This window comes from Oryzias melastigma, linkage group LG18 (assembly GCF_002922805.2).
Source record: "Oryzias melastigma strain HK-1 linkage group LG18, ASM292280v2, whole genome shotgun sequence".
Taxonomy (NCBI): Eukaryota; Metazoa; Chordata; class Actinopteri; order Beloniformes; family Adrianichthyidae; genus Oryzias; species Oryzias melastigma.
In genome coordinates this window covers 5,267,256-5,294,968 of record NC_050529.1, presented here as the reverse complement: position 1 = coordinate 5,294,968, position 27,713 = coordinate 5,267,256, and the positions used below count along the sequence as shown (strand labels likewise).

Below are 27,713 nucleotides of genomic sequence, written 5' to 3'. Positions count from 1 at the left end.
CCCCACACAAACCTGTAGCCTTCCTCCCCTCATCTTCCTCTGAATCTCCTTGTGTTTCTCCTCAGAGCCACGGCTGCTTTGAATGTGCGCCGCTCGCTTTCTGCTTGTGCACACGCAGACTCAAACGCGCGTCTTCATCTCCATCAGATCTCTGCAGCAGAGCTGCCAGGCTCTCTGAACCTTTGTGGGCAGCTCGGTTTATGTAACTCGGCTGACTACAGCTGAGGTGAGCATGCCAGCTGCACTCTGTGTGTGTGTGTGAGGTGTGAAACAGTGTGCTATCACTGCGCAGCCAGCTCCGGTCTCTACAGATGACTGGACTGTTATCAGGACATGTTTATGTGCCGATGTTCCCTCTGCGCTTTCAGACGCACAGCTGATGTCCATGCACATATTTCTGTAAAATCATTTCATTCCTGGACCTTTTTCTGCTCTTTAGTCATCCGAAAGCAGATCAGTGACTCTCAGGTGACCAAGTGGGCCGGACAGGCGGTCAAAGAGACGACTTCATTTAATGCAACCAAGAAATCAGCTCGAAAAACGTCAAAATTACAGACAAGGAATAAAGAAGTGGTTCTGGTTCAGTTATGGGTGAAGGACCGCCTGGTTCTGGATCAATTAGCAAAAGATTTATTTAAATCTGTACAGAATAAAAACATGGTCTACTGTTTTATTCACAAGGAAATACAGGAAACTTTAATGTTTAGCTTTTAAATTCTAAGTTAGAAATGAGACACCAAATGTCCAAAAGAGATTCAAGTTGGAGACCTCTTCCTGAGGTCAAAGGTCGTGTGATAAACAAAATGTTCGGTTGTGGGTTCAAATCCCGGCCGAGTCATTCCAAAGACTCGACCCAGTGCCTCCCTGCTCGACACTCAGCATTAAGGGGTTGAACTAGGGGGTTAAACCACCAAATGGTTCCTGAGCGCAGCTGTGTCTGCACCTCACCGCTCCCCCAGGGGAGGGGTCAAATGTGGAGAGCAAATTTCACACACCTAGGTGTGTGACAAATAGTGGGACTTTGACTTTGACCGAGTCTAAGGGTCTACGTTCCTGAACCAAAGTCGGTTACATTCCTGCGCCGGTGTCACAAACTGTCACTCTGGACCCGTCTTTGCCATGTTCCCTCCAGTTCATTAGATTCCTTTTCTGCACTCCTGGATTTGTTGTTTTCGGGTTTCCCATCACTCCAACTGTTGACAATCCCATAATAATTTCTAAACTTCCTTTGGATATCCCTGACGTGTGGGTTTTGGTTTCGTCAGTGGACTTTCAATGACATATTTTGGTGACTTTTTGAGTATGGGTTCAGGGGTCACATGAACACAGGACTGATGGGGGACAGAAAAATCAACCATTGTTTAACTTTCATGTCATTTTTATGTAACAAAATGTCCAGAAAAATCCCATTTCGACTACTGAATGGTTTCGACACTTTGCCTGCAGGCTGTGTGCTTTCTTCCAGATTTATCTTTTTGTTTTTACTTTCTGCTGCAGCTGGACACGATGCAATAACAGAAGCTTCAGAGACGTCCTCAGCTGGACGCTGGGAGGGTCAGGTGGTGCCGATCATCCGATTCTGACTCTTCTGCCAAACAGTTTTAATTTTTAAAAAAGATGTTTATTTGTGTTCCTGCTCAAACTGAAGTTTTAAAAACGAAACAGCCGGAGGATCCAGCTTTGTGTACTCACGGTGAACTCGCGCAGGTTTTCACATTTGTGCGAGTCCTCCCCGGGCGGCTGTCCTCTGCTGCACAGCTTGTTGTGGAGCCACATCAGCAGGTACCACACCGACTTGGGGCTGGGGATGATGTTGAACGGAGGCGGCAGCGTGCCGCCCTCGTCAAAGTAGCTCATCCACAGCTTGGTGCGCGCGAACTTCCACTCGATGTCGGCGTGATCCTGCAGGACGAGAATGGAGGGGAGAAGATTACCGTCTACCAACGTTTGTGGTTAGACACCGGCTATAGTTTTCAATTGTTTTTTTTGCTATTTTTGTGATACACAAAATTTAAAATATTATATTTACTATTTAAAAAGGACTCAACAGTGACTAACTACTAACAGGAAGTGGACACTAAAGCATTCCCTTGACTCAAAAGGGAATCTGTGGACTCACGGCGATGAGCTGGTAGGAGTTGTTCATCATGGCGATCAGCATGTTGAGCAGAACCACCAGAGAGATGATGTTGTACGTTCCAAACATGGTCGCCCCCACAAACTCGGTGAACTCGTGGCGGGCCTTCACGTTGGTCACGTAGAGGTTCAGCAGCCCGAATATGGACCAGAAGAGAGACTGGAGGGTCTCAAACAACCTGAGCAGAGACGGAAGGTTGGAGGGTCAGAACATGGATCCGTCATCCGTCAATAATCCATCCACCCATCCATCCGTTTGTTAATTCATCCATCTGTCTGTTCGTCCATCCATCTATCCATCCATTCATCTGTCCATCCGTCTACCCATCCATCCATCCATCTGTATGTTTGTGCATCCATCCATTTGCTCAACAATCAATTCGTCCATCTATCCATTTGTCTACCCATCCATCCATCCATCCGTCCATCCATCTGTCTATCTGTCCATCTGTCCATCCAACCATCTGTCCGTTCATCCATCCATCCATCTGTCAGTCCGTCCGTCCATCCATCCATTTGTTCAACCATCAACAACCAATCCGTCCGTTAATTCATCAACAATCCATCCGTCCGTCTATCCATCCATCCATCAACAAACCATTTGTCCATCCATCCATCTGTCCGTTCGTCCATCCATCCATTTGTTCAACCATCAACAATCAATCCGTCCTTGCATTCATCTCTCCATCCATCAGCAATCCTTCCATCATCCATCCATCCATCCATCCATTTACAAACCATCCATCCTTGCATTCGTCTCTCCATCCATCAGCAATCCATCCATCTATCTATCTATCTATCTATCTATCTATCTATCTATCTATCCATCCATTCGTCTGTCCGTCCGTCAACCCATCCATCCGTCCATCTCTCTATCTATCCATCAGTTCATCCATCCATCTGTCCATTCATCAATCCATCCATACATCTGTCATCCATCCATCCAATCATCCATATATCTGTCGACACATCCATCCACCCATCCGTCATCCATCCATCCATTTGTTCAACCATCAAAAATCAATCCGTCCGTTAATCCGTCAAGAATCCATCCGTCTGTCTATCCATCTATCCATGTATCCATCCATCCATCCATCATCCATCCATTCATCCATCAACAAACCATCCGTCTATCCATTCGTCCATCCATCCATCTGTCAGTCCGTCCATCCATCCATTTGTTCAACCATCAACAATCCATCCATCCTTGCATTCGTCTCTCCATCCATCAGCAATCAATCCATCTATCTATCCATCTATCCATTTATCCATCCATCCGTCAACAATTATTCCCTCCATCCATCTGTCATCCATCCATCCATAAACTTGTACTAGTTAGTATCTAAAGTCATTTTCTGCTCATCATTCTGAAGTTTTCTGTTCCTTTAAAGAAAACAGAACATTTTATCAGAGATCTTGTTTCTGCTGAAAGTCAGATTAAGTCGACATTGAAACTTTTTTCATCGACTTCATGGGACGCCTCCTAACTTTCTCTCATCTCATTACGTCTTCCTCTTTTCGTCCATTCGTCTTCCTGATACAGAACCTCCTTTCGAGTCCACTCTTTCATTCCCTGCAGTTGTTTCCATCCCGTCTTCCTCTCCTCACCTCTCCGTGTCATCGCTCCCTCTGTGTGATGGTTACAGCGGCGCTTATTGAATTTTTGATGAAGCCACAATTGGCAGCGCTCGACTCTACATCAGGAGAATGACACCGACAGAGGCCTGTCTGCAGGGTGTTATAGTTCCGCCGTATAAAAGATTCAAGGCTGCAACATTTATTTTCATTGCGGCGCGCTGCAGGACTGTGTATTGTTACCGGCGTGTGTGCGCCGGTGATCACTATCAATCAGCACTCTGCGTCTGCTCATAAACAGCGTTTGAGTGATGGTGCGAGGAGGAGCGAGGAGGAGAGGGGAGTTTCACCGAGGAGCGGGAAGCGCAGGGAGAGGGCCAATTGAATCAAGAGGGAGTGAAGCAACCAAGCGTGATATTGTGCCAGTTATGAAACAAGAAAGAAGGGAGGACCTGAGCGCCAGGGGAGATAATAGGAGGAGAGGAGGACGCCCTAAACTCAGCTTTAGACTTCTTACTTTTCCTTCATTTTGTCCTCTTTACACTCTAGTTTTCCCATCGAGACACCTTGTCAAGAGTACAAACAAATATCTGGAACAAATTTCCAGGTGTATGAGAACACCCAAGTGGTTCCCGGTTTGGGACCAGGAGCCACTCTGACCAGTCTTCAAGGTGGTTTTGGTACGTTTCCAACTTGACTGAGTTTCCTCAGACATACTACTTCTCCCGTCGTATTCTCCACTAAATATGTCATAGAGCACATGCGTCAAGGTCAAGGCCCGGGGGCCGGATCCGGCCCTCCAGATCTTTTTATTTTATTGTTATTAATGACCCGATGTTGTCTTGCGCCGATCTCCAACTTGTATAATTTTGACAAAATATATCTTTATGAAGGGTAAAATATCAAAAGTTATTTAAGGTTTATGTTGATTTATTCTGGAATAATATTCCTGCCTTTTTATTTTTCATAAATATGTTGAAACGTTACAGTTTTAAAGTTTTAAAAACAGCATTCTGCTAGCTTTTAGAACTATTTTGGCATTTACTAAGATTTTTTAGGCTATTTTGAAGTTTAACTAATATTTTAGCTACATGCTAGCTGTTTTGGCTAATTTAGGAATTTTTAAAATATTTTAGGCTGCCTCTGTGATCACGTTGGAATAAAATTGTATTTATGAAAAAAAAAAAAAAAAAAGTAGTATCTAAGCCAAAATCAGATTTTACAAAAAACCTTTTGACAGGTTATTGTAAAAATGGAAATTAACTCTTTAATATGGTAGTGATACTTAAAAAATATTAAAATAATTATTACAAGCAAACATACATTTTTCTTTTTTAACGTAAACACAAAAGTTGGACTTTTTCTTTCCATTTTTACTCCTTCTCTCCTCCTCTCTCACACCAGTTTTTATCATTTTTATTTTATTTTTTCCCTTATTTGTTTTGCTTTGCCTTTTTCTTGGTTCTTACATATTCCTTGAACATGTTCATGTTTTCACATATTTGTCCTAAACATATATATATTTGTAAATCCACCTTTTCTAGTCTTCTGTGATCCTCCTCCTATTCTTCACCCCAGCTGTTTTTTCTCTCTTCTTCTTTTCCACTCCATCTCCCATCCTCTCCTCTCATCTTTCTCCACTAAAGCGAGGATAAACGGCTGCAGCTGATCCTCACAGTCATTTCACTGTTTTTACTTCTGCTGCTTTGTGGGAGTCCAGCCGAGAAACAGACTCGCCGTGTGTGGCGCGCTTCTGTTGTGATGTGTGCGCTGTGTGTGTCTGTTGTTGTGTGTTGGCGTGTGACAGAGAAATCTTGTTTGTGTGCAGGAAAAACAAAAGCATCTCAGTGTGTTTACAGTTGGCAGAGAGCGATTAATTCATTCCAGCTTAAGGAGCTTATCCGAGGAGGAGTCTAGATGTTGAACGTGGAGGGAGCATCTTCTGATGAGTACTCCCACCATGTCAGAGCGGGAATCGTCTCAGACGAGTTTCTTGAACATGACAATGAGTTCTCTGGACTCAAATGACACCAGTCCAATGAATGCCAGCAACTCCAACGAATCTAGCAACTTCAACAAATGCTAGCAACTGCAATGAATGCTAACAACTCCAGCGAATGCTAGCAACTACAAAAAATGCTAGTAACTCCAATGAACGCTAGCAACTCCAACAAATGCTAGCAACTGCAATGAATGCTAACAACTCCAGCGAATGCTAGCAACTCCAATGAATGCTAGCAACTCCAACAAATGCTAACAACTGCAACAAATGCTAGCAACTCCAACGAATGCTAGCAACTGCAACGAATGCTAGCAACTCTAACGAATGCTAGCAACTCCAACGAATGCTAGCAACTACAAAAAATGCTAGTTACTCCAATGAACGCTAGCAGCTCCAACAAATGCTAGCAACTGCAATGAATGCTAACAACTCCAGCGAATGCTAGCAACTCCAACGAATGCTAGTAACTACAAAAAATGCTAGCAACACCACAGAATGTTAGCAACTGCAATTAATGCTAGCAACTCCAGCGAATGCTAGCAACTCCAATGAATGCTAGCCCCTCAAATGAATGCTAGCAACTCCAACAAATGCTAACAACTGCAACGAATGCTAGCAACTCCAACGAATGCTAGCAACTCCAACGAATGCTAGCAACTGCAACGAATGCTAGCAACTACAAAAAATGCTAGTTACTCCAATGAACGCTAGCAACTCCAACAAATGCTAGCAACTGCAATGAATGCTAACAACTCCAGCGAATGCTAGCAACTCCAGCGAATGCTAGCAACTCCAATGAATGCTAGCCCCTCAAATGAATGCTAGCAACTCCAACAAATGCTAACAACTGCAACAAATGCTAGCAACTCCAACGAATGCTAGCAACTCCAACGAATGCCAGCAACTCCAACGAATGTTCTGAAGAATGTTTTTAAGTAAATTGTTGGATCTTTGTCACCAAGGATTAAGGCAGTTCTGAAGGGTCCAATCCAGTACTAGCAAACTGTACTGAATAAACGATCGGTAGGTGTAGAACAAATAATCTTAATTTGTTTTTTTCCCCAAAACTCTTTGATTGAACGTCTAATATTCTTCCAATTTGAATACATTTGGCTTTAACCTGTGTAGTTCACATCAAAACATGAACTGCATATTTAAAATGTTGGTGTAAAATGCCAGAATGTTTTGTCTAATCCCAGATGATGTGTTCAGGAGCATCAGAAATCTGGCCGCTCGCCCTAAAGTAGGAGAGCTGAGTGCAAAACCCCCGAGAGCTTTAAAGAAAACAAAACAACATTTATGAGAGAATGATGATCCACACTCTGCTGGGTGTGAAAGGATCTCACACATTAGTGGTGATAAGAGTGTGTGAAGTACAGATGAGTGTGAGGAAGAGGAGGAGGAAGAGGGATAGGAGGCACCTGGGCCCAGACAGGAAGTGATGCTGTGATGGCGGGATTATCACACATCAACATAATCCCTGGCATTGTGAACTGATGAATCCCGGCGCAGACTGTGCCGCCAGCGGGGCGGCCGTCCCCGCACTTGCATAATGCGCCACCTCGGTCGTCACCGCGGCGACGGCTTTGCTCTTTTCGCTTTGTTTTTCTCTCAGACTCAGCTGATTCACAGCGATGACGAAGACGCGTCTGCTCAGAGCGTTTTTGTTTTTTTTGTCTTTTTCAGTCTCACACCATCTGAACCAAAGCCTCACCTCCACCGCCGCCTCCTAGGAATGAGGCGCTCTGCACGGAATCAACAGGAAAACCATCAGTCTCTCAATGCGAGGAAACATTTTCCAAACATTTATAGAATCATTTGTGAGCAAATAGAGTCAATACAGAGTCAGCCGTTGTAAAATACCAAGTGATCTTAGCTGTAAACTCTCTGAAACTCAGTTCTGGTTCTTCACTGTAAAAGTGAAACATTGGAACAATCAACAAAAGCTGTTTGTTACATTTAAATGTATTAGTTTAAATATTGAGTTGATGCTTTACTCAACTTAAATAATTAATTTGATAAACACTAATATTATTAAATGTGAAAAATGACAGAGCTTTTGTTAATTGATCCAATATTTCCCTTTTATAGTGAACTGGATCTGAGCAACTCATTCAGTACTTGGTAGACTGAGAAGTTCTGGCCTCTGCTCTGTTCTTATCTGGTTTTACTCCTATCGCACAGATTTTATGTAAGTATAGATAAATGCTCCTCAAAAGTCTGTGAAAGTAATTGTGGGGTCCCCCAAGGATCAGTTTTAGGCCCATTACTTTTTAATGTACATATGCTGCCAATTGAGGAGGCATGGCGTTTGTGTTCATAGCTACGCCGATGACACAACTTTGTGTCATTTGCATTGTATGGGTTTTATATATATATGTGTGTGTATTTGCTTTTGGTTATTAAAATTGTCAAATGTTTTCATGTAAAGCTCTTTATTGGCAGCTAATCAAGTTCTCTTCCTATAAAAAGTAAAACTGTGTCCCAAACTTAAAAAAAGAGGGTGACTTTTAGTATTAGATCATGTTCAAAACTGCCCAGCTACATAGCTCCAATATTCCTCGCCCTTTTTGTTGCACCGCTAATGTTAGCTTGGGGGTGTGAGGGGCTGCAAGCTAGCAGAAGAGTACGTCTATATCCAAACTCTGAGATTTTCTAAACGCCGGATATGAAGTCACGGATTTCATGAAGTGAAAATCAAATAAATATTTCACGACGTCCATTCATGAATCCTTTGTGTTCTGATGATGAAAATGTGGATGGTTTAATGTTCAATCGCAATGCACTGTTGTCTATATTTATTAATAGTGAGCATTGATGTACACAAGTTTTTTGCAAAGACTTCTGGGAAATTTCTAGTGCACTTGATTGTGCAATATGTAGTGAGTTGGGAAGGAATTTGGACATAGGCTAAATTAGGGGATGATGGGATATCAGCCGAGGCTTACCTCTGTCCCGCCCATAATGTAGTGGTGAACTCCTGTCATTCTCCAGAAACTATAACCATAAAAATGACATGTTTTTGGCTAAAACAGCAAAAAATATGAATGAACTCTAAATGTTTTTGGTAAAAACTGGTGTTGGTGGTGTTTTTTTTCCATTTTTGAAGCACTGTTCACACCGGAATGGTTTTGAAATACCAATTTGACAACTACAAATGGGACCCATCCCTAAACACTAGACTACCCTGAATGGATATGAAGAAAAATGTAAAAGGTGCTTCAGAAGTCCAGACGTAAAAATGATGGAAAGGGAAAATCATCAAGCTGTGAAGCCTACATAAAAGGCACATTCATTGTTCAATAGGAACCCTTCACCTGCTAAACACATGATTATGTGTTGATGATGCCATTTATCCCAAAATATATACATAACTGTGACAGGAGGGTTGATCCAAACACGGCTCTCCTCACCGCCGGCTCTTTACTGTAATGGAATCGATGGCAGATCAATACGCCTATTATCTAAAACCGAGCTGGCGCCTCATCAGAATTCAGCGCACGGCGTCGGCTTGGCCGTCGCTCTGCTTCCTTCTGCTATATGAAGCATAATTCAGAGTTGGCCTTTCAGTCAGCAAAAAAAAAAGCAAAAACCCGCGACCAGCGTTCCACATTTGCAAATGTCTCTGCCGCGCCGAGGAACAAACAGCACATTAATATTCTTTGGGTCTGATAATTCAGCTCCAAACCAAACATCGCCTCCATATCATTAAGTGGAGCGCAGACTGAAGCGCCATAACAGCTTCATTAGAAACGCACTCCTGATTTCAGCAGAATTTCTAATTACTGACATTTTCCCCGTATTTAACAAACAGGAACAAACACTCAGGGCTGCTAATGTTTTCACAGAGAGAAGCCTCAAGCGAGGGGGGGGGGCAAAAGAAATTAAGAATCCTATAATTATGGGTAATATTATAAAACATTAACCTCCGTAAGAAAGATGTAAATTGCAAACACACCTTGGAGCCATGCTACCAGCCCCGACTAATATTAATGACTCACGTTTAATATTTCATCCAGTTTGAACTTCCTGTCTGTTAGCAACTGCATAAGAGGTGAACGTTCTCAGAATTATTTAATGCCGCTGATTAAATATTGACTTTTGCGCCGGCAGACCGCTGTGAGGGAAAAGTGCGGCTTTCAAAATAAAATGACAGAACTTCTTCCTTTTAGTTATAAACCCCATATAACTTCATTAGCATGATCCAAACATTACTTAAAAAACTATTGGATGTAACTCGGTCTATATTTTCTGCCCTGCAGTTCATCATCATTCCACTAGGGGCAGTAGAAAAGCTTTTCCTGCTCATTTCAAAATGGCTGCCTCCATGGAATCTCAGAAACACTTTTGGCGGGAAAAACGTTTTGCTATTGTTAATCATTTTATTAAGGTAATACTTGGTGTATTGAAAAAATGTGAATATCTCACTTATTAATCTTTAGAATACAGTAACACCATGTTAACATGTGTGGATCAAATTTAGGACAATGGGTAACATGGAAAAATTTATACTTTAAACTAACATTGTTGCTAGCAAAAACATCAAATCACCCAACAGATCATAATTAAAACTCTCCAGGTAGGTATCACAAAAAAAATTTATATATATATTCACCCTATATTTTTGTGGATTTCATCAAAGGGTTAAAAAAAATTAACTCTAGAATCTTTTTGTTTTTCATCCAAGAAGAAAAAAGAAACTAGTGTGAAAACTATTGACCAGGGGTGTCAAACACAATCACACAAGGGGCCAAAATCCAAAACACACGTTAGGTCGCGGGCCGAACAAAATAAACATTTATTGAACACTCTGAAACTACATTTTTAAAACTTTAAAATCATAACTTTTTAACATAATTATAAACTATATATACAGCATTACCTGCAATAATGCTAGTGTGAATGCTGTAAGCTGAATTTGGCCGCTGAAGATCATAGTCCTGATAGCTGAAGGTGCTGAAATTAATAGCTAAAAACACTGAAGTTAATAGCTGAAAATGCTTAAGCTGATAGCAGGCTAAAAATGTTAGCTTATTGCTAAATTAGCCTTAAGAAAACTAAAAAAAAACCCCACTTGGGTTAACCAAACAGCTAATATGAGGCTGAAAAAACAGTTAAACTTCAAATGTACTACAAAACTGAAAAAAGCCTAAATTAGCCAAAACAGCTACTGTGTAACATTAGCCTAACTCTAAAACAGCCCAAGACAAATAAAAAAAAAAGCCTTAATTAGCCCCAAAAAACCTAACATATGGCTAAAATATTAACTAAACTCCAAAATAGCCTAAAAAATCTTAGTAAATGCCAAAATAGTCCAAAAACTATCCCAATGCCAATTTTTAAAACTGTAACTTTTTAACATAATTATGACCAGGACTCAATGGATCTCAATGGGATTTTTTCCTGGTTAAATAATGGTTAAATAAAAAAAATGAAAAATAAAAAGTCAGGACTATCATTTCAGAACAAATCAACTTAAACCTTAAATAAATTTCAATATTTTACTCTCCATAAAAACATATTTTGTCATAATTAATTCCATTAATAACAACAAAATAAAATGATCTGGAGGGCCGGACCCGGCCCCCGGGCCTTGACTTTGACACATGTTCTCTAGACTGAATGCTTGTTCAAGAACGCATATTTAGCATCTTCTTGAACGTGTTTGTGGATGTACAATGGCGCCATCCTGTAACCACCAGGATGAATTTGGGGTTCAGGACACATGCACAGAAGGGCTGTCGTACTCACGTTGAGAAGGCATTGTTCTGCCTCTCGCAGCGGATGCCCTTACAGTTGTTCGGTTCCTCCGACGCCTTGGTCTCGTAGTAGAAGTAAAGCTGGTTGAGACCGTTGGCGAATGCCAGCAGGACCTGTCACACAGACAAACACAGAAGTGTTCCTTTGGATGCAACGGTTACACAAACCCTTTTAGTTGTGTTTGGGTTCAGGGGTCGACCTCCTGCTCCTTCAGGCCATTTGGAAGCGGATTTCGAACAGAACCAAAGCGAGCGGCGTTACGTAAATCTGAGTAAGCATGGAGTAATGAGGTGTTGGCGCCCCAGGCTCCCTCTGATTGGTTTTGCGACTGCAGGGACCGCAGCAATCCACGTGTGGATTGTGTTGTAGGTTAGCGACTCCCTGGAGGAGGTATTAATGAGCCCTGATTGTAATGAAACAGGCTTATAACGTCCTTCTGCTGCCAGTCAAGGGTGCAGCATGACTTCACGATCGTCCAGGATGCAGACAATCCAGACTTCATTCCTGGATACACTTTATCCAAATAATTATCATCTAATCAGCTGCTGCAACTTTGTCTTACCAGACAGTAGATGAAGAGAAACTTGAGGATGTCTAGCAGCATCCTCCCCAGCGAGATCTGCAGAGGCCCGAGGTGGGAGTTAGCGGTGAAGAGCGAGATGAGTCGCAGCGAGCTGAAGATGTTGGCGATGGCGAACAAAGCCTCAGCTATGAGCGTCGGGTGCCACATCTCCCACTCCTCTCTGGGACGAGAGGAGTTATACTGAAGGAGACAGAAAAACATTCATGAAAAAAAGCGACAAAAAAATAGACAAAGAATCGAGGATCTGTAATATAAAAAACACAAACAAAAATAAATCTAACATGTAACCGGGTATATTGTCAATCACATCCACTGTTTACAATGATGTAGGAATGACAGTCTTCATTAAAAACTTAACGTGAAGGTTTTAAAACCGTTTTTAGTTTTTACATTTTGAGTTATGAGACAAACCTGAATAAATCCTTCAAACACTGTAGTTCACTGCAGCTTTGATTGTTTTTTTTTTTACATTTTGCACATTGTTATGACCTTCAATTTGCTTTGTTTAGCAATTTTTCTTTTCATTTTCACTTTGTCTCAAAGTGATTTTGGCTAAAAAACATAAATGTAGCTTGATTTTAGTTTTTGTTATTTTTATAGTAAAAAAATGATTATTTCCTGCTCAAAATTGAGGTTTATTGAGTGTTTTAGGACCATAGTGGAAATAATGTGTAATATAGTTTAAACACACATACACACTAATATATATATATATATTGTCTGTCAATCAATATTTTTAAATGTGTAGTGTTTCCCCGTGTATTCGCGCTTCCTTATTCGCGGTTTTAAGTATTCGCCTTTTTTTTTCTTTTTTGCCGGTTTGTCACAAAAGCTCAGACAACTCAAGACATTTCTGGGAAACTTTTACATCTGAACCCACTTAAGTGGACTCGCTTAAGTGTGTGAGATGAAGAGAGTCCCGGCCCGTTGCCAACCCCCTCCTCTCCATGCGCCTGCATGGAGAAATGACATCAGCTGACTCAAAAATCAAATCCAATTTTGAAGTTTTTCTCAATTTAAACCAAATGAAACCAGTAGAAGACCTCAGCTACAGATCTTTCAATGGAAGATGACTCCAAACTAATGTTTTTTCCATCAGGACATGTTCAAGCTCACTCGGTTTGGCCTCAAATCTAAAATGTGACCTTCTAACAATCTAAATCTGAACACAAACAGACCAGTCTTATAGTGTTTACATCCTGATGCTTCTTCAATCGCCGTCAGTGTGTCTCCCTCCTCTGAAACTCCTTCCACTCGTGTTTTTATGACTTCTGTTAATCTCAGCGTGTCTCATAACCTCGTCTCTCAAGCTTTTATTCCAGTCGTCCATCAGCAGTTCCTCGTGACCCTCAGCTCTCATTTATCCGTCACCTTTCGTTTTCATCTTCCTTTAGTCGTTCGTGACCTCCCCCTCATTCCAAATTCAACCGTCTGGTTAGCTCCGCCTCCGCGCCCCTCATTAATTTATGCTCTCTCGCACCTCCTCTCAGCAGCGCTCTCGTACACGCACAACGACCAAAGTTGCGTGCTCTAGAGTAACTCTACCGCTGATGAATATTTGAACGCACAATGAAGAACACAAAATGGCAGCAGCTTCTGCGAGTGTTGGGCTGTTAGCGTGTCTTCAGCCTGGGCATGTATGTGAACATGATGCATGTGTGACTGCAGCACGTGTGTGGGAGGACCATCCGCCAGCACAACTGCTACAGATGGCCCAGACGTCTGGAATGTGTGCAGAAGGCGCTTCTGTTCGCCTCATGAAGAGAAAGTCTTACATGAAAGCAGGAGGATTATTTAGATTTTTACTCTTCAGGATGATCACGGACTCTAAATTGACAACATCTAGTTATATTGACTGTATTTGAGAACTGGAGCAAGTGAGTATGATGTCACCCATAGAAAATGGCTTAATTTTAGTTCCAACGCCAATTTTTTGGAGCCAGGCGATGGTCCGAGTCGGTCTGAGTTTCTATGGCAACCACTCTCGCCAATCGGGAGTGAGCGCTGACCACTTGAAAGAAGGAAATCTGTCAAGCATTTTGAACGACGGACGTGAGCCCGCCGTTCTCTGATTGGTCAGTTTACAACTTGAGTAGCTTGCGTTGGGTGTTTTTCCATAGAGGTCTATGTTATTTTGGCCTCTTGAAGCTTGCTGGTACTTCCTCTTTGGGTTTATCCCACTTATATCAAGGTCACTTACAAAAGAAATTCTATTCTACCAGAATAAAAAAAAACAACAACTTGTATTTATTAAAAAAACGTTTGCCTCCTATCAAAATTGACATATTTTGATAAATTGCAATGGAATCACTTTTGATCCACAACCAGATACCACACCAGAAGAGGTCCCGCAGCATCACACAGCTGAAAACAAAAACAAAACGTTTGCTTTCCTCCACGGACTCACTTCTAAAAGAAACACAATTCAATTAAACAGAGCAAAGCTGAACAGGCCTCCTGCTGACTCAGCAGAAAATAAACGCAGTGACGCTCATGAGACCCTGAGGACGACATCTGCAGAGGTTCTGAGTCAATACTATTGAATGTAAATAAGAAGTGGACTGAGGGACTCCTCCCCCTTGGATTCCAAACAGGAAGTACCTACTGGTTCCAATAAGCCAAAATCCTAGGATAGTGGGATGGCGTTGCATCTCTAGCATAGTAACTCAATGGTTCCACCAACAACTCAGAGGTGAATAACTAATGAACAGCTGCCGCTCCACAGAAACTATGTCCAAGAAAAAACAACTTTTTGGATTTTAGCTAAAAACAGCATCATCATAATTCAATGTAATTTTATTTATATAGCCCAATATCACAAAGCTATTGCCTCATTGGGGATCATGCCAGTAACTGTACAGAGGCAGAAAGTCGGTCATAAAATATAAACAATAGCTAATTGCTAAACTAAACAGACTGAACTAAACTGGTTATCCCTGCCCTAAGACCCTCCTTTCCGGTAAGAAAAAACTCCAGAAAAAAAACCTGATTCAGGAAGAAAATAAGAAACCTCAGGAATGGGCAGGTAATTTACCAGGACAATTAAAGAAGAATTAGCTCATCTATCTCTACAACCAAGTATTTGATAAGAGTTCAGCCACATAGAACTGGGGACATGTGGGGGCGAGGTCCACGGCCAAGACAAGCCAGAGGCGAGGTCCACAGCTAACACAAGCCAGAGGCGAGGTCAACGACCAAGACAAGCCAGAGGCGAGGTCCACGACCAAGACAAACCAGAGCTGAGGTCCACGGCCAAGACAAGCCAGAGGCGAGGTCCACAGCTAACACAAGCCAGAGGCGAGGTCCACAGCTAACACAAGCCAGAGGCGAGGTCAACGACCAAGACAAGCCAGAGGCGAGGTCCACAGCCAAGACAAGCCAGAGGTGAGGTCCACAGCTAACACAAGCCAGAGGCGAGGTCCACGGCCAATACAAGCCAGAGGCAAAGTCCACGGCCAAGACAAGCCAGAGGCGAGGTCCACGGCCAACCACCAGAAACGACTTGAAAATAGATCAAAAGTTGATCAAAGTGGGCTTTTAATTAAAAAACACTAAAGGATAATAAAAAGCATGAGTTGCTATTTGTTTTTTGTTTTTTTTAACCTTGCGCTACCCTCGGCATGTTTACATTAAAAGTAGGTCATCTGGACCCCACAAGACAGCACGCTGAACTTTTTTTTTTCAAGGATTTTTTTATCTTTACTGGAGTACATGGAACACATAAAATCCTGTCCATCTTCATCCACCTTTGTCATGGGAGGGATCACACATCAACATAAGGGTCGGGTCATCTAGACCCCATAAGATAGGACAAGGGTTAAGGAACTTGCTGTAGCGTTCTCTAACATGGCAAGGTCTCACTCTGAGGATAGATTTGGACCATGATTACATGGAGGGAATTCTGCAATAACACAGGTTTTTAGGTCCTTTAGTCTTTGGGTTTCAAACCCCATAATAAAGGCAAGTAATTGAACCAGACTCCAAGAATCTCCACTCCGCTGTGATCAAGTATGGACACAACTCTCTGGTTAGCTCCTCTACATTTTATGAACTGCTGTTTTTGTTGAGTGTTTCATAGGAGGGCAATAACATTAAAATTTAAAAGCACTTCAATAGTAAAAATTAGATTTGAAGGCAGGTTGTAGTGGTGAATCATAAAATGACGTTTTTATTTTCCAGTCTGAAGCTGTTTTATACTTTAAAATGTCAAGAAATCGTTTGACATTTTTATGGGTTTGCTGGTACAGACTTTTAAACTGGTGCAAAAACATCACATTTGTAGATTTCTGTTCAGTTTAAAGATGTTTTCATCCCAGTAATGCTAATGTTCCTGACTGAATGTTAGTCTTTAAACATTCAAAACAGATTTTTACCAAGCATCTGCTCAGATGTGATGTCCTTGTGTATTAGAATAAACTGTAACTCAGAAAAAAGAATCATCTGCAGCGATCTTGTGTTTGTAATCTGCAAACACAAAGCTCCCTAAAATGCAAATGTTTCTCTGCAGAAGGCACCGCTTCATGCCTTCAGCTCCGTCATTAAACATTCATTGCATCACGGGCTGACATAACACGTTGAGAAGAACCCATCTTTGCTATTCTCCTCCTCACACCAGCAGAAAAGCAGCTCTCACCTTCACGTACGCCACGATCTTCAGCGATATGGTGGCCAGGTACAGCGAGTTCATGGCAAAGTCCATCAGGTTCCACCAGTCGTGGATGTATTCTGTGAAGCCGCCGTCCCACATCTCTTTGATCTCCGCCCAGATGAAGCCTGAAAAAAAGACCACGCAGCACATATGGTTGTTATGGAAATGGACAAATTAGAGACTATTAGATTTTGGGAGAGGTTATAGGCAGAGACTTTATTTCTGCTAATTAATCTATCCAACTGTAAGCCAGAGTTGGTTACTGAGCAGCTGCTGGAGGAAAAATGAGTCGTAGGTGAATTAATTGAGGGATAGAGGGGTATTGGGGGTATTAAAGCCTTTGGGGCTACCACAAGAACCAAGAGGGATGCACAATGGTAACCCCAAAGAGTCAAGTATTGGAAAGACCAGAAAATCACAATATTTTAAGATTGGCTGCTACTTTTGGATTTTTAAATCTTTAGATCTTGATTTTTCCTTATTAGAAGTCAGATTTCAAACGTAAACCCTGCACCAGCGCCTCCTTCCCATTGGCCCCATCTGTAACACATGCAACTCTGTCTAACAGTTAAATATCTTCATTTTGCTGCACGATAAGTCATTACATGAAACTCGTGTGGAAGAGCACGAGAAGACTCTTTGCATTCAGGAAAAACATTAAAAAAGGGTTTTACATCTGGAAACAGCCCGAGGACTGAAACCCCAGAGTCTGCGTGTTAGTTCTGTATGACTAACTCTAAATCATTTGAAATAATTCATGACGGTTCAAATTAATATTTCCCCTCTGGAAGGCCCTCACTTGAGGCTTGTGTGAAGAATGAATTTGGTATAAACCATTAACTTGGCCGTAATCCCTGCGGTGCATTTATGCAGCTCCCTTTGACTGCATAGAAAGCTGAGTAACCAGTTAACCGATGATCGTCTTTAAAGCCCGTTTTACCCAAAAGTCGCTCAGACTTTAAACTTATACCATTTTTTTTAAAATCTACATAAAATATCTATCATTAGAGACTTGATGGATTAGATCCTGCAAATGTTCTCTATCCTTTACGAGACTGAATACTTCATATGTTTGACCTAAAGAAACATCTTTACTTGAAATATAAATGTAGTGTTGGTCATCTTTGAGTAAAATGTACTTTTGTTGTGTTTCATTTTGCACAGACATGAAAAAATTGTTCTATTTTGAATTAGACCACAGGGAATTTTTATCAATGGTGTCCACTTCCTGTAGGGATACATTAAATTTCTACAGCAGTTACAAAAAATGAGAAGGTCTTGGTTTTGGATTGATGAAGCCAACAGGACAACATCATCTGCAAAGAGCAGATCCCAAAATCTATAACTGTTCTGTAAGTGTGTGGTCTTTAAAATCATTTTTAAGCTGTTTCTTTATTCACTAACGACAAAAGTTAGTTTCCTATTTGTTAGAAATTCAGACCCTTGACTACTGTAGTCATTCAACATTTTCTATCTATCCATCCATTGTCAGAACTTGTTGAATCCCTTTTGGGGTCACAGGGTTCTTAGTGAGATCAGCCGTTAAAAGTGGTTTACTTCCATCTCCCAACAAATGAAGTCGTCATTTTTTTTTTGCCACTATGTGTTGGTGGGAGAAGTAGTCAGTGAGCACTGATTGGTCTGAGTCAAAGTTTCTATGACAACCACTCTCGCCAACCAGGAGTGAGCTTGTTGGAAGGCTACACAACATCTTTCAAAAGGTTTTGGACATGGGGACCAGCAGGCTCCGCCTACTTTTACTGAGGTGTCTGATTGGCCAATTTATAACTTGAAAAACTTGAACTACAGCAAAAAAAATCCAGAAAAAAAGTAGTATAATTAAGAACGTTAAAAAATGTATCAGAGCAAGAATAGTAATTCTGACAAATAAAATATGAAAATTTGGCTTCCTGTGTGCCACTTCCTGTTTAGAATGCCAAGGGGGAGGGGCCACTCAATCCAGTTCTCAAATACAGTTAAACAAAATGGCTGACATTTACGTCTTTTACTACTGCTTTTGGTGTCTGCGTCTGAGAAAAGACGCTTTTTTGACTAATTCCGGTCAGGATTGGAGACTGATTGGTGTCAGCTCTGAGCAACGAGATAAAGATGCAATTTTTCAAACTTCTCACCCACCACCCACCCCCACCCACTCGTAGACGCAGCACCTCCTCCGCACACTCAAAAACCACACATTTGTGCAGGCCCACTCCGAGGCGTCTCAATGAATAGCAATCAGGGGAATAAAAAGGAAGGCATAAGTTGCTTCTTTTTTTTGGTCTTCATTTAATTTGCTCTGGATGAGGCTGTGCGGCGGCGGCGGCAGGCTGATTCATTCAAGTGTTTAAATGTGTTGTTCTTATCCACCAAAACGACAAATGTGAGACATTTAGCGGAGAAAAACACAAACAGAGAAACAGACAGTTGTTTGTTGGTTTCAAATATATCTGTGGAAAAATCAGACCAGTTGTAGTTTTATTTTGAACTGTGAAAATTTAAAGCCAGCGTCTTTGTTAAATACTTTGTTCTTAAAGTTGTTGGAAAAAAAATGAAAGATGATAAAATAAGTATTTTTACAAAAGACTTTATTAAACACACCATGTGGCGAAAAAAAAGGTAAAAAGGATTTTCTGAGAATGTTTAATACGAGGCATAGGCGGTTTTATCTATTGGCAATGGGGGCGGTCACCCAGAGTGGAAGTTCGTTGGGGGATGGGGGGGGGCAAGTGCCCCTCCCCCCAAAAATTTAAAATATGGCATCAAAGTGAATTTGTCTCCATCATCTCACGCATCTTAAATTGAGGTGTTTGACATATGAAAAAGTCTTTTCAAGGTTCTGGATAATGGACACAACATCGTGTTATTCAGCAAATCTGAATATTTCATTTCAAAATGAATAGAATTTCTGGGCATCAACATTGACAAAATATCACTTTGAGACCTCATATTGCTATTATTAAAACAAAATGAGCAAAAGTGATTGAAAACTTCTTTGGACATTAAAGCTTTGTATGTATGAACTACCGCACTGAAATATTATGGGGAAAACACATGTAAGTCATATACAAATTTAACTTCATTTTTACCTAACAAGGTGTTGAGAATCATATCTGGCAGTAACTAAAGATTCCAAAAGTTTTTTTTTTTTTTTTTAATGGGTGGTCAGATTGCTAAATGTTAGCTTAGCTGCTACAATGAAGCTGAAGCTAATCATCCATATGACGTTAGCTGGTTCTGTGATTCAGTGGTCCGGAACCATTTACTGGTTTGATCCAACCCCTTAATGCTAAGTGTCAAGCAGGGAGGTCACATGTTGGAGTCTTTGGAATGACCCAACCATGGATTTGAACCAAGACAACATGTCCTTGGCCTCCTGAACTTAAAGCCCCAGCATCAATACTTCCACCGCAGGTCATTCCTACCTGCTGCAGTGAGACTGTACAACCGAAGCTGCTCCTAGTGATCCATTTGCTCTGTTTAGTCACTTTTATTCCTACTGTTGTCACTTTATCTCATAGTCATTCCAAGCTACTTTTAAAAATATGTTGTGCAATTTATTTAACAGAAATCATATCCACAGTGCAATTGCTTCTTCATTTTTTGTAACCCTTCTTTCTTGAATTTTTAATCTTATTTTGCTCTGTTGTAAATATGTTAATTGTTCCATTTTTTTTCCTATCATGCTGCTGTAACACTGAAATTTCCCCACCGTGGGACGAATAAAGGACTATCTTATCTTATCTTATCTTAAAATAAAGGTCCATGTTCAGCCTAAGCCTTAGACCAGGGGTGTAAACTCAATCACACAAGGGGCCAAAATCCAAAACACACCTTAGGTCGCAGGCCGAACAGGACAAGCATTTATTGAACACTCTGAAACTAAATTAGATAGAAAAATATCATCTAGTGGTCTAAGATCTTGATGTTTCGTCCATGACTCGTACAAGTTCACCCCACATATCCACCTTTAGAGCTGTTGTGACTAAAGCTCTATGAACTGACAGAAAACATTGTTTTTTTGCCCCAAATTAACATATTTGAGATGGCCAGCAAATGAAAACCCCTCAAAATAAAGACATTCTTTTTAACCAACAAGGAAGGAAATACTTACCAAGGACCCACGGAAGGATCATCCACTCCACCACGGTGGGCGGGGGTCCCTGCATGTGCAGGTTGGTGCGGGCGATGTGCTGCGAGGCCAGCAGCAGGAGGAAGAGGAAGGTCAGGTAGGACGCTGTGTGACAGATGAACTTGATGAAGGGCTTCTTAATGAAGCGGCCCAGAGCGCTCTTTGGAGCCAACAGGTAGATCTGATGGGAAGAGGCACAAAATGGACAGAAAAACAAAGAAAATATGATGGAAAAAACAAGGAAAGTAAGAAAAATGTAGAGCTCCAAAATCGAAATTGATTTCATTTTTTTCTCATTTCATTATGTTTCTTTTTCATTTTAATTTACAGATTTCTTCAAAATTATTCTGGACTCTCATTTTGAATTGTGTAGAAATTACAAGCTTTAAAATCCTGTTTTTTATGTCTACTTTTTTTGTCTTTAGGCTAAGAAGTTCAACACGAAAGTCAAACTGGAGGCAAACAAAAGCCATGAAGACATCGGTAGGGGGAGGGGCACTTCAGTGAAATCATCCCGGACAAACCCCAAAGCTACCTTCACACTAGCTTCGGCAACTTGCATTCGAGCGGCCACTTCTTAAACAAAGGTTTTGTAAACGTACCTTTTGGAGTTTGGCATTCAAACTCTTGCGTCCAAATGTTGCCATGACATTTTTAAAGTTAATTTTCGGGCTCTCCATACAACTATTGAAAGCATTGAAAGCACAAAGGGAGTCCAACCTGTTAAAGGTTTGACTGCCTGAACACCAATAAGCTGAACTTTGACCTTTTAGTATCTCTTAGCAAAGAATCCATGTATGATGTAATAACAACTTCATGTTCATGTTGAGAAATATTCTGCTACTTAGATGCTTCTATACTATCTGCATGTGAGGAATAAAGCACACGCAATACAAGACCGAAGTGGTTCGATGTATATTTGCATCAATAGGTGTATAGGCGCATGGATTCTACTCACCAGAGAGAAAACAGGAAACAACAGCCCAATGATAAAACACGTGACCAGCTTGACGGCCCAGTGGTGCCGCCTCCAGCCGGGGAAGCCGTCGTACCACAGCGTGGCCAACAGCTGCTGGCAGTTCGGCTGCGCCACAAACTGAAAACAGAGGGGAGACAATTCTTAAAATGGAGAGTGTACATTCAACCATAAACAGACTTATTTTCATCAGAAAAATCCCCCAAGAACATGTTAAAAAACTCACAACTTTCATCAAAGTGAGTCTTTAAACATGGTTCACAATGTAGGAGTTTCTGACAATATATTTAAAAATCCAGTCATTTAAAAGTCTGTATAACAAACATTACTGGCAGATAAAGAGCAGGATCATCTGCGAAGATGAGGACCTGACAATTTTTCACAAAGCACTATAAGAACATATTAAAAACACCAAAACACATTTTTTAGTGGGTCTTAAACATGAGTCACTGTGCAAGTGTGGGTTAAAGTTTATTTAGCACTGTTACAGTGACATTTGGGTTTATTCTCATTCTACATGTGTATAGTGCCACTCATTCTCATTCCCAACTTGTCAAATATTGAAGTTTGGTTAAGGACCCTTCTGCGTCACTTTTTGACAGTTTGGATGTCCCCAACTTGTAGTTTTTTGACTTGCTGGCTGTTTCAATCAAATCAGGGGTCGTACTCGGTACCGGACGTGAACCAAACGTTCAGGACCAGTGAGGTTGAGAGGCCTTGAATTAATCGGAACAGCCAGCACATCAAAAAACGATGAGTTGGGGACACCCAAAACATCCATTTTTGACATGGAGAGGTTTTTAACATAGACTGTATATCAATTTAGTGGACATAACAAGTATTGAGGTCCCCCATAGGAAATGCCTTACACAAAATCAGGCTAGAGCCTTCGCCGTCACTTCCTGATAAGTCTACCACCATGCTGCAACCGATTGCAACTTCTACTTATACAGTCTATGGATGGGGTATTCAAGTCCAGGCCTCGAGGGCTGGTGTCCTACATGTTTTCCAACCAACCTTCCATTGAAGCTCCTTATTGGCTGCTAATTTCCAGGATCAGGTATGTTTAGCCAATAAGGAGCTTCAATGGAAGGTTGGTTGGAAAACATGTAGGACACCGGCCCTCGAGGCCTGGACTTGAATACCCCTGGTCTATGGTCTTCAATCATGCATCAAAATGTTACAACTTGGAAATGAAAATGTGTTTGCTTAATGATAATGAACAGGAATTCTGATTCTCTGAGCTTAAATACAATCAAATACTTATACAATGTTAGGTTCATTTTTATTCACACTGAACCAAAGCAGAGAAATGCTGGACCACTTTACCCTTTTAATCATACTATAATACAAGTGCAACACAGATCCATTCCAACTCATTTAACTACAATCTTATTGGTTCAGTTTCCTAATATGGTTTGTTTGATGGTGTATTCAACTCTTTCAATGTTTTTGTTTGCACCTCATTAGTAAGATTCAACAAGACTTGGTCAAGACTTGGTCAAAACTGGTCAAACCTGAATGGGGCACACAGATAAAAAAAAAAAAAAAAAAAATCAAGGTCATACTCTTACAACATGGACAATATTGGTACGTTTCAACGAGCCTTGAGGGAACTTCAAGACACAACCTGCATACCCATTAAGATGCGTTCACTCCTCTCTACGACCCTCTATGAGCCTGACAACCAAGAGGAACACTCATATGGCTTTTACCATCAGCCCTCCAAGGCACCAAGACTTAGCAAAATGTCTGTTATCTCACAAAGTTTTCCAGTTTGTTTGCTTACTTTCCCAAATTTCTTCCTTCCATAGTGATTAATTTGCTTCAAAGGCCGTAAATTAGCTGGTCTGAACAGACCTCAGACACAGTCGGTTCTCTGGGCCTCTGAGTTGTGGGTGTATTACAGAGATAACAGTTTGTTTTCCTCCTAAACATCCCATCAAACGAGCCAAACACAACTCCCCTCCCTCTGAAAACGGAGCACGGATCTGCCAAAGTAATCTGAGCTGAGAGCTTGAGGAGCGAACGTCAATCAAAGAAGACCTCAGCTCCTGTTTGATACATGAACATTTGGCGACGGTCGAACATTTCAACACCTTTTTCCTGTCTGGTGAAGTGCTGACTCAGACTCGTCTTACCTCTCAGGGGTTCACTGCTGCTGTGTGGGACTAAGTAACTACTTTTACAGTTTAAACTTTACTATTATGGACCATGGTGAGAGGAGAACCACCATGATGGTCCTAAGGACAACCAGCTACACCATTTTAGAATGGTCTAACAACTAGAGCATGGCAAAAGAGCACTATACGACATTGTCACCTGTACGTTTTAAGTTCATGTAACTTCATTATCCTTACGAATACTCCACAATACACCTACCACACACGACAATGGTACGTTCCATTTTCAAAGAACTTTCATGAAGTCAGTAAAGAAGTCTATGCAATCAAAGTGGAAACTGAACAAATAAAAGACAGAGGTGACCCAGAAAACACATCCTGCCTCATACAAACTTCATAGTATCCCAAATACTTTTCCCCAGCTCCCCCATGCACTCAAAAACCAGCTTTCTCATCCAGCGTTGGTCCCTGAAGCTTCATTTCTCTACAGGCACTTAACTCTGACTGCGTTCTCTGTTGCTTGGAATGACGAATGAAGACGTGTGACAGACGAGAGGCCGAGTTTGAAGATGCTCCAAGAGTCATGGATGTGTCACGTTCAGCCATGCAAGTTAACGAGATTACATCATTATCAATGATACATGAAAGCCATTAGCGTGACGTTTTCACACTTGCTTCTTCCTGATTAGAGACGGGGAGGTCGCTGAGTCTTACTGTCAAGGTAGAGGCGTTAGGCTGTTTGTTCCTCAGAGTTAATTCATGCTACAAAGGGGTAAAACTGATGGGGATGAGATGTGATTGGGTCTAAGCTGTTTCACATGCACCCATATGTGGGTTGGCCCAGACAAGTTGTGCTGTTTGTGACCATAGAAGGCTGTAGAGAAGAGTGGCCGCATATTTTGAGGTGCCGTCACCTCGAGAGACGTCATGAAAAAGAAATGTACCATTATTGTGCATGTGGTGAGTTTATTGGGAATTATTCGTAGAGTTGGACAGTGAGTTGAACACATTTATGACGTACAGGTGATGCTGTAGTATGATGCCACACTCTAGTTGTTACTAAGATGGTAATACTTACTAGTAGTCATCTTTTTAAAATGGCCTTTTCTTATTTTTGTTTTTATATTCTATTTTAATACTCTTTTTATACTCTGTGTTTTACTCTTTGTTGTACTGTGAAGCACTTTGTGATTTTTATCTTGAAAGGTGCTATATTAATAAAGATTATTATTATTTTCATTATTACTAGCTCCTTACTGCAAGTTCTGAGAGTGACTGTTTCAACCAATTGTATGAAATACACTCTGTACAGAAACTAGAGTTTAGGGTATATATAAGAGGTTTGTCATCCCATCTATATAAGAGAAAGAGAGATTTTAATTCCTGTATATTCTGCATTTATTTTATTGTATTTTGCATTTTATTTTTTATTGTGCTGTTACCACTACAGGTACAACTACTACTATTACGACTACTACTCCTATTGCTACTACTACTACTACTACTACTGCTACTACTGGTGCTATTACTACTACTACTACTACTACAATTACTGCTACTACTAGTACTGCTACTACTGGTACTACTACTACTACTACTACTACTACTAGTGGTACTACTCCTACTACTGGTACTACTACTACTACATTTACTGCTACTACTACTACTGCTACTGCTGGTACTAATACTAATACTACTACTAGTGGTACTACTCCATCTACTGGTACTACTACTTCTACATTTACTGCTACTACTAGTACTGCTAGTACTGTTACTACTACCCCTACTACTACTGCTACTACTACTATGGGTACCCCTAATGCTACTTTTACTACTGCTACTACTACAACTACTTCTACTACTACTACGGGTACTACTAATGCTACTTTTACTGTTACTACTACTGCTATTACTACTCCTATTACTGAAACTGCTACTAGTACTACTGCTACTTCTACTGCTACTACTACTATGGGTACCACTAATGCTACTTTTACTACTGCTACTACTACAACTACTGCTACTACGGGTACTACTAATGCTACTTTTACTGCTACTACTACTGCTATTACTACTCCTATTACTCCTACTGCTACTAGTACTACTGCTACTTTTACTGCTACTACTTCTACTGCTACTACTACTATGGGTACCACTAATGCTACTTTTACTGCTGCTACTACTACTACGGGTACTACTAATGCTACTTTTACTTCTACTACTACTGCTAATACTACGCCTACTGCTACTATTGATGCTGGTAATTCTTCTACCAATACTGCTATTACTTTGCTGCTAGTACTACTGCTACTTCTACTACAACTAATACTGGTAATACTACTGTTACTACTGTAAATAATACGTCAATACTTTTAACTTCTTTTTGTCGGGAGTGCGCTTGTTTCCCCACATCCAAATGGAAGTCAGAATCTTCATCTAAGACAAACTCAACTTTTTCCTTTTTTCTCTCCACTCCCTTTTTTATGTAATCCTGCGCCCCTCCTTGATTTCCTTCCCTTATTCTCCTCATCCCTCTCTGATGTCTTTGTTCTTCTTCCAGAACTTCAAAGGTGTAAAGAAACAACAACAACAAGGGAGAATAAAAAAACTGTGAAAAATAATACATTTTTGTTTCAAAAGCAAAGGGGATTCATGCAGGAACGAACTTTCCAAAGTGGTTGACACTGAGTGGAGATACAAAGATAAAACTTGACCTCAACGGCGTCAACAATTTTTCAAATTTAACGTAATAAAAATGGAGTTTCTCAGATTTGATTTTGCTTTAAAGAAGCTGACTTCAGCCCCTCGAGCGCGTCTACATACTGAAAACGCTCTAGAAACTTCCCGTTTTACATCTACTGAGCGCCCTGTAGTGAAGCAGATCCTTTTGTCCCATTCCGGAGGTGTGGAACGTCGCAGGAATCAATACAAGAAAGCTGCTTATCGTCTTTGCACAAACGGAGAGTCGCTCTCCTTTAGATTATCTCCTTACTCCTCAAACCGACAACCTGAAGGAGCGGCACTTTCCTGAGTCAGCACAGCCGGCCGGAGCTCTTATCCGGGAATGCGGCGACTGGATAATGAATGTATTTAATTATAAAGATGAAATGATAGGAGAGGAAAAGGGGATGAAAGAGGAGAGCAGAAGTCAAACCAAGGAGGAAGCTAATTCTTCATCTTCCTCCTCCATGTCTGGTTAATCCGCCCCCTTCACCTTCAGAAGCCGCCAGCTCCTCCTCTTTCCGTTTTTTCCCTCCTTCCATCCATCCTTTTCCATTTCTCCTTCTTTTTAAACCAGTTAGCTTGCCTCATTTCCCTCTTTTTCTCTATTTTTCCTCTTTCCCGTCTTCTCTCCTTCACATTCCCTCCAACTCTTTCCATCTTTTCCCGCATTTCCTCTTTTTTCCCCCCTCACTCGCTCAGCTCCGGTTTGGTGTGCTGTTGCCATGGCAGCAGTATGCTAATGAGGGAGTAGAGCTCCTTCTTTCTCCCGTTTGGGAGACGTTTGCTGCTCAGACCCGGGTCTATTCAGAACCGGATCAGAACTAAACCTCGTGAGGTCAGGACCCGTCGGATCACCTGGTTCTCTTTTTTATTTATCTTTTAGGCCCGTCCCGCAGAAATGATGCAAATAAGTTCTGCACCATCAGCGATAACACATTTCCAGCCGTGATGTGGAGCCAGCTGGATCTTCTCCACTGATGACTAATGAACTCGCCCGTTCAGACGGCGAGCAGTGAATTTTCTCCTTCTGATTTGCATGCTGGGTAAATTTCCGATG

At 41.1% G+C, this 27,713-nt stretch overlaps 1 protein-coding gene across 1 annotated transcript in view; it reads right to left on the bottom strand.

The window, feature by feature from the left end:
* Nucleotides 1-27,713, bottom strand: part of trpc5a (transient receptor potential cation channel, subfamily C, member 5a) — a 124,138-nt gene that overhangs the window by 21,969 nt on the left and 74,456 nt on the right. Inside the window, exons 9-15 of the mRNA XM_024287580.2 lie at nucleotides 21,792-21,929; nucleotides 20,816-21,014; nucleotides 16,690-16,829; nucleotides 12,036-12,236; nucleotides 11,465-11,586; nucleotides 2,120-2,315; nucleotides 1,693-1,902 (exon numbers count right to left, since the gene is read on the bottom strand). Coding sequence (XP_024143348.1) covers nucleotides 1,693-1,902; nucleotides 2,120-2,315; nucleotides 11,465-11,586; nucleotides 12,036-12,236; nucleotides 16,690-16,829; nucleotides 20,816-21,014; nucleotides 21,792-21,929 — 1,206 coding nt within the window. The remainder of the gene's footprint in view (nucleotides 1-1,692; nucleotides 1,903-2,119; nucleotides 2,316-11,464; nucleotides 11,587-12,035; nucleotides 12,237-16,689; nucleotides 16,830-20,815; nucleotides 21,015-21,791; nucleotides 21,930-27,713) is intronic.